General features: G+C 38.9%; 1 protein-coding gene across 1 annotated transcript; it reads left to right on the plus strand.

Annotated features, from left to right (window-relative positions):
* Positions 1-473: 473 nt before the first annotated feature.
* On the plus strand, positions 474-3,161 carry s100a10a (S100 calcium binding protein A10a). Its single transcript, XM_079522449.1, has 3 exons — positions 474-606; positions 2,226-2,385; positions 2,864-3,161. Exons 2-3 carry the CDS (start codon positions 2,245-2,247, stop codon positions 3,020-3,022), a joined length of 300 nt encoding a protein of 99 aa, XP_079378575.1. The 5' UTR covers positions 474-606; positions 2,226-2,244; the 3' UTR covers positions 3,023-3,161.
* The last annotated feature ends 4,577 nt before the right edge of the window (positions 3,162-7,738 follow it).

Consider the following 7,738-nt stretch of genomic DNA (forward strand, 5'->3'; position numbering starts at 1 on the left):
TCACAGGAACTTGGAAGTGCATAGACCATTTGCATTTTATGTCCATAGTCCATTATAGGCCTAATAATCTTTATCTATATAAGTTTACAGTAGGCCTATAGTCTATACTAGATTCATGCTAGAGCTAGACTATAGGCTATATGATAGGGCCTATATAACACACACACACACACACACTGTACACGCGCGCAGCGCACTCACGCGTTTTGTAGGCATGTGATGTCTGTGGCAGCTAAATCACTGTGGTTTAGGTTGTTTATAGGTTTAGCATATATTGAATTATGACATTTAATTTAATCATCTGTAAAATAGAAGATACTACGTACGTTATATTGACAGACACGTATAGTTGAAATGGAATCAGCTTTATTCAAACTGATCAAATATGTTTAAGTGTCGTGATCGATATTGGCGGATCAATTAATGGGCATACATGTGTCTGACTCTGCAGTCTTTACTCTTTGCGCTAATAATCTACAAACCGTTGCTACAGTAGGCTACGTTGTCCAGGGCGGTGCCTAACTATAAAATACCGACGGCTGTATTTCCCAACTTCTGCATTTCAACGTCTCCTCCAGTCAGAAGTCAACTTCCAAACCTCGCACGGTAAGATTGAACATAACTGGTCTGTACTGTCTAACTGGTCTGAGTCTGACTTTGCCCCACGTAAAAATGTAGATAAGTAGGGTAGTTTAGCGGCAAAATAAATATAGGCCTTACATTAATCTCTAGCCCTTTCAACAAAGTGTAGGATACCCTCTGGCATTCTTTGTGGCAGTCAGACTGGCAGCGCACTTCAATTACTTAATCTTAGCCTACTTCTTTTTTTTGTGCGGAACATGATCTAGGACAAAATAAGGCTAATAAATCAATACTATGATGAATTGAAAACGGTGGAGCTTTATGGTGTCGTCCGTCCATCACAGTTTTTGTATTGAGTTGTTGCTTGAAATGTACAGATGTACTGTAATTCTGCAAACATAATAAATACTACTAATAATATAATAATATCAATCAATCAATCAATCAATCAATCACATAATACTTTGGTCCGGAGTCTCCGGACGTCTTACTTTAATAAATGAACTCTTCTCGAAAGTAGAAACTATAGTTCAAGAATGCATGCTGGGCAGTGTAGGCTACAAGTTTATTTCAGCGTCCTAATCTTATTCCTGTCTAGGTAATTTATTCTGAGATCATGTATCATTAATGGAGTGAAGTCCAGCCAGGTTACTGTAGTGTAGGTATAGGGACAAGGTGTGGCTGGTGTTTTTCAATGAATGGGCGCTGAGTTGACATGTACAGTGTACACACTACATGCAGGCACATTAGATGGATTGGGTGGATTGTTGTTGGATTAGCATTTGCGCTCTCTTCCCTCCTGTATAAGGTCATTACTCATTCTAGTAGAATGAGTAATGAACTTAGTGAACCAGGAGGGAAGAGGGAAGAGAAAATTTGGTAGAATGATTCTACCAAATGTTCCATCCCCTCATACCAATGATGACCCAGACACCCTATATTTTTCTCCTTAGCTATAAGCCTACTGCTGTTGTTATGTAAAACTATGTAGCCTACTGTTTGTCTGTAGGCCTATATTATGTGGCTTATAGCTATGTGTGTATTGGTATATGTATATGTTGTACAATTTACAAAACTCTGCTCTTAAAACAATCACACTCATGTGAAGTGAGCGGCTATAGCACAGCTCCTTTAAATCCAATTCTAACCAGAATTGGACACAGCTTTCCCAGTTATTAATTCCAGCTGTAGCCTACATGCACAACAATGTAATAACACTATATTCTCGTTCCAATCTCCATTCTCCACTTTGAAAATATCTATATTTGACCCAAGAACCCCTGACAATTAAGAGTTATGACCGCTAGCAATCATATGAATCCTCTCATTGAAGGACTTTAGGTCACGTCACAATATGCCCAGGGTGTTGGATTTGTATAGGCTCCCACTCCAATCCCTATAGGAGGATATAATGTACTATTGACAATGTTAATCATAGTTAGGGGATAACTATTTACTCTTGGAGGGACACGGCAGGGACATTCTCAGCATCCTCCACAATTCTTTATTCTGGGATGTTTGGAGGGTGAGCTGGAACAAAAGTAGCCTAATAGAAATATCTCTACATTTTCAACTTCCTTCTTTCTTTCACTACACTACTTCTGTCTCTCTGTTATCCGTATCTCTAATGTGTCCCTCTCTAGTGCAACCACAGTCCGCACCATGCCTTCAGAACTGGAGACCGCCATGGAGTCCATGATCAAGGTGTTTCACCGATATGCCTCTAAGGACGGCAAGCCTGGCACGCTTACCTCCCGGGAGCTCCGAGAGCTGATGGAGAACGAGCTCTCTGGATTCCTCAAGGTAAGGAGACCACCCCACCCCACGATGCTGCTGCTTTCTTACACTTTAATATGTCAAAACTGGAAGCAGACATTCTTTTTGTAGGGTGTGAACTATTCTTAGCGTCTAGCTCTGCTTCTACTGTAGATGTCTTTGAATATTAGAGTCATACGTCATACTGTGTGTGACTGACATCACAGGCTGGCCACATTAAGTCTAAAATCCACATTGGAACCACACCATTCCCGCATATGGATACCAAGATCTTTCAAAATGTTTTTTTGCAAGTTGTGAAATCTTGTCCAACACTCATTTTGTATTAAGCTGGTTTCCTCAATCCTCCATATTGCCTCACTGCTCATTGTACTGTTGCAATTGGTCATTCTCAATAAGAAAATGCCTGAATGAAAGTAGTCAAGTGTTAATATAAAGATCTGTTATTTACGGTAGTGACAAGTGGGCCAAGTTTAACATTCCCCTGTGTCCCCTCTGTGCCCAGTCTCAGAAGGACCCCTCTGCCGTTGACAAGATCATGAAGAATCTGGATGCCAATAGAGACGGTCTGGTAGACTTTGAGGAATTTGTCTCCCTGGTGGTTGGACTTTCGATTGCCTGTGAGCAGTGTTATCAGACGCACATGAAGAAGGGGATGAAGTAAACGATGAGGGGAGGAAGAGGAGATGAGGAAACATTTCAACTTTATTAGGGAAAAAAAACTTTACTTTATTTCAGAAGAACTTTTCTACTTTGTAAAGATTGCACAACTTCCCATTAAACAATGCTGAATGAGTTCCCAACATTGTGAAAGTTGTCTTGTGATTGTTGCATGGATGGGTGTGTCTTTGTCTGTTTGTGTGAAAGGTGTAGCATACATTTTTTGTTTTATCCACCTCTTGGTTTCTATATCGGCTTGAATCATTGATGTTGTGCCGTGCTGGTGAGAGAGACAGTGTGGTGAAAGAGACAGTGTATGTTATAATAGTAGGTTATGCTTATGCTGTATAGTAAATAATCCACTGAGTGTTACTGTGTTAGAATGGATACAGTACAATAATAAGGGTAATAATAATAATAATAATAATGTAATTAATGTAATAATAATCATAATAATAATAACAGAGTAGGCCTAAAGTAAACATGATTTGACCATGCACGGTACATACAACCTAAAGATCTAAATGTACCCTTCAATTTCTTGTTTATGACCATACTGTTTTTTTTTTAACTTTGTTTTTATTTTCCAAACAACAATCAAAACGTACATACATACATTCAAGAAAAACAAAAGCAAGACAAAAACGAAGACAAACCAGTACAAGGAACAAAACAAACAAGGACAAAAAGCAAAACACACTATTCACTCTTTTTCCCAACGTTTTTCAAATAGCTCCGCCTTGGTCCTCAGATTATAAGTAATTTTCTCCATGAGATATATTTCTTCAATAATTTCCATCCAGTGCTCCTCTCTAGGAGGGTCTGCTTTCAACCATCTCCTCGTGATGGCTTTCTTAGCTGCTATTAGCAATATTCTGAACAGGTATAAGTCCTCATGTCCTATCATGTCCTCTGATGTCAGTCCAAGGTATAAACTACGGGGTTCACGAATAATGTTATATCCCATAATTTTCTCCAGGTTCTGGTGAACACAGTCCCAAAATGCCTGCACCTTCTCACACAGCCAAAATATATGGGAGTGATTGGCACTCGAACACCCACACTGTCTCCAGCAATATTGCTGCTCTCCCATTTGTTTGCTTTTTATTTTTGGTGTAATAAAGAAACGACCATACTGGTTTTAAATGTCAAATGTTCAAATCATATACTTTACATTACTTCGAAACAATTTCCAAATTCATTATCTTTTTTTTTTTGTATAACATTTGGAAACAATTGCAACTTTAACATGGAGATGCACACTTCTCCGGTTAACGCTATAGAGTCTGTCCTCTGGGTGTGTATCAGAGAATACTGTGTGTTTAGAGAATGGCACTATCCACCTGTCTTCCATGCTGTGCCAGTGAGGTTTAAGAGGAGCCTCTCTCTGCCAGACTGATAAAAATCAGCTTATCACCATGCTCAGGAATCCTCACATGTTCACTGAATGACCACACCTTACATTAACAACTCTAGTATACTGGTCTCCACGTGTGTGAGTCTGGCTGCTGGCACACCAATTAATGCAAAGGCATGTTCAAAATATGTACGTATTCAAAATAATTTACGATATGCCATGTTTCTGTTTGCTGTTTTACTTTTAGACCAATCTATGGACTTTTTTTTTAAATTCCACTGTACTCAATCGTATTCAGCACAGTCTTTTGAATAACTGCGGAGAGTCTGAGTCACAGGACATAGCTGATGAGTTATTTGCAGATTGTTATATTTACACAAGGCCCCTTTCATTGTGCATGCTTCATGGTTTGGTGGAAGATGTTTGGATCTCTGTCTGTCTGTCTGTCTGTCTGTCTGTCTGTCTGTCTGTCTGTCTGTCTGTCTGTCTGTCTGTCTGTCTGTCTGTCTGTCTGTCTGTCTGTCTGTCTGTCTGTCTGTCTGTCTGTCTGTCCGTCTGACCGTCTGTCTTTCTCTATTTTCTGTCTCCCTTTCTCGTCTGTTTTACTGTATAGTGTATAGTATATCTCCCTCCCTTCATACTTGGGAAGGGCCTAACTATGTGGTCAACCAATGTTACTGGTTAAAGGCAAACATGGTGGTTGCTAGGATACAGTTGCGTGGGTGTGTGGATAGAAGGAAAGTTTCCATTTAATACCAGATTTACACAAGGGCCACGACACACCCTTGTGACACATAGGAGTGGTTGAGAATGTGGAGTTCCTATTTTTTCCTCTTTTTTCCTATTGAAAGGGAGTGTCTTAAAGGGGAATATACCTTTTCATTTGAGAATTCAATATATGTTATTCCGCATTATGTTCTAGTTTGGAAAAAGTTACAGGAACAAACTGAATTGAGCGTACAACATAATAATCTGCATTTGCAAACATGAACATGAGAATATATCCAAAAGCAATTTAAATACAGATGTCTGGGACTACAGTCTAACTCTATGATGTCACCGTTCAGTGACGTTCAATTAAAGAAGAAAATCAAATATTAAACATTACTCTTCATCTTCAAGTATTAAATATGAATTACTTTATGCAAGAAGCAAGCGCATGCTGTGGAATATGTATTGATCAATCATGCGTTCAAAATATGACTGACTGAAAGAATATGTGTCACTCTTTCACCTTCTTCTCTCTGAACACTAGATGTCAGGATTACATAAGAATGAAACAATATGTTAACAATACTGTCACAGGATTGAGGAACAGAATGAAAGCATTGCTATATTAATATTGTAATAATCCTAATTATTAACAAGACAATTATTCAACCCTGGGGCTGTTCAACGTTTTAAGCCATTTGAGAGCCTGCAATTGTTCAACAATGTTTTTTGATATAACTTCACTTTTCACATTTCTTTCAAATAATCCTAATTATTGTGCCATTGCAAATGTAATCAAATTATAAAAATTTAAAACAGAACCAAAAACAGCATAGGCACCTATATAGATATGTTATCCCTATTACTTTGTTGCTGAAAGTGGACGGAGGAAAAACAGAAGATAGACGACAGATTTGAAAGGACCACATTGAGAAGCAATGGTTATGTATTGTCAGAGAGGATAGTCTCTGCTGGCGCCAGCTTTCCAATTACTAGATTAAGACGTTAAACCAAGTGTGTGAATAGCTGCTATACAGAATTTGAAAGTGCAGAACATCCAAAAATTCCAACAAGCAGAAACACGTTACAATTTGGATAGCTTCCATTCTTTAAATAAGTGAACAAAACTGTGTCTGTATTCAGTCAAAATAAATGACCTTACACAGAATGTGTTTTTAATATAAAGGAAGGTTGTATTGTCAGAACATGTCCATTGTAACTACTGTACTTACTGACAATTGACAATTGCACTTGAAATTGTAATCTTTGCAATATTGAAATTTCTTTTAGGAAACTTGAAGATATAATTATACCCCAAATCTAGATGAGGAATGTGTGTCCCAAGCCATAATAATAATAATAATAATTCAAAAACCTAACTTTTCAGATAGAAATCTGTCTCACACACGCACACACGCACACACACACACACACACACACACACACACACACACACACACACACACACACACCTGGAATTGCGTCTTTTGAAATGTGATTATAGTTAAATTTAGTTTTTGTTTGGTGTGTCCAGATGTGAGGTGTCCCTTGAAAAAGACACACACACACGCACGCACGCACGCACGCACGCACGCACGCACCCACGCACACTCTTCTGGTTGCCATGGTGGAGATGTTTTTGCTGGTATATCAGCTCTTTTAAGGCATGTCAGCCGTGTGACTCATCAGGATTCTGAGTCACACATTGAACCACCAGAAGAGTAGAGCTGGAGGGGATGCACGCACCATCTGACAACCCTGAAAACATGAATAAACAACGGCTAACTTATCCTCATCGTTAGTTTGATTCATGTGCTCGTGTTGCAAAGCAATGGAAGTCATTGTGAGAGTAATAGCGCATTGTAACGATAATCAACTTTATTTTGAAAATAGCCAAATAGACAATCTCTCGACACCCCAGGTTGTGAGCTTGTAGATCTGCTATTTTTGAAAAGATTAAGATGACTTATGCCATATCACAATATTATTATATACAACATTATAGTCTCAGATCCTGATAATATCATCGACATATTGCCCAGCCAGCCCTAATTTCAAATGACTCTGAATAGCACACATTTCCATTCCAAGCGCTTCCTTGTCTCATAGGAGGAAGTAATCAATCCATGCAGGCTTCTGTGACAAATTTGTTTGTGATATGGAGTAGTGCTGGTTATGGTATCCATAGCAATAAGTGTCATCAGGTCTCCAATGACATTTACCTAATAATTGCTTATACGGTGTGGCTGTTAACACAGAAGCAGGGGGCTTATATTGTGTGTGTGTGTGTGTGTGTGTGTGTGTGTGTGTGTGTGTGTGTGTGTGTGTGTGTGTGTGTGTGTGTGTGTGTGTGTGTGTGTGTGTGTGTGTGTGTGTGTGTGTGTGTGTGTGTGTGTGTGTGTGTGTGTGTGTGTGTGTGTGTGTGTGTGTGCGTGTGTGTGTGTGTTTATGAACTGGATGCATAAGGATCCAGTTTACTTGTTAATATACAAACTATTTAGTTGCATAATATGTCTTCAGTCTAACCCTTTGCCCTCATAAAGATCCTCATCCAGGATAGTGGGTTATATAGTGTATATAGGCAATTGCATTGTACCAAGTTGGACTTAAGTTGGACGGGTAAACAGCAAGTTTATTGGATTCAATTCTATT

This window comes from Electrona antarctica (assembly GCF_951216825.1).
Source record: "Electrona antarctica genome assembly, chromosome: 15".
Classification (NCBI taxonomy): domain Eukaryota; kingdom Metazoa; phylum Chordata; class Actinopteri; order Myctophiformes; family Myctophidae; genus Electrona; species Electrona antarctica.

Coding starts and splice junctions, on each gene's coding strand:
- s100a10a (XM_079522449.1), top strand. CDS start 2,245: ATGCCTTCAGAACTGGAGACCGCCATGGAGTCCATGATCAAGGTGTTT. Junction 2,386..2,863: donor AGCTCTCTGGATTCCTCAAG/GTAAGGAGACCA, acceptor CTCTGTGCCCAG/TCTCAGAAGGACCCCTCTGC.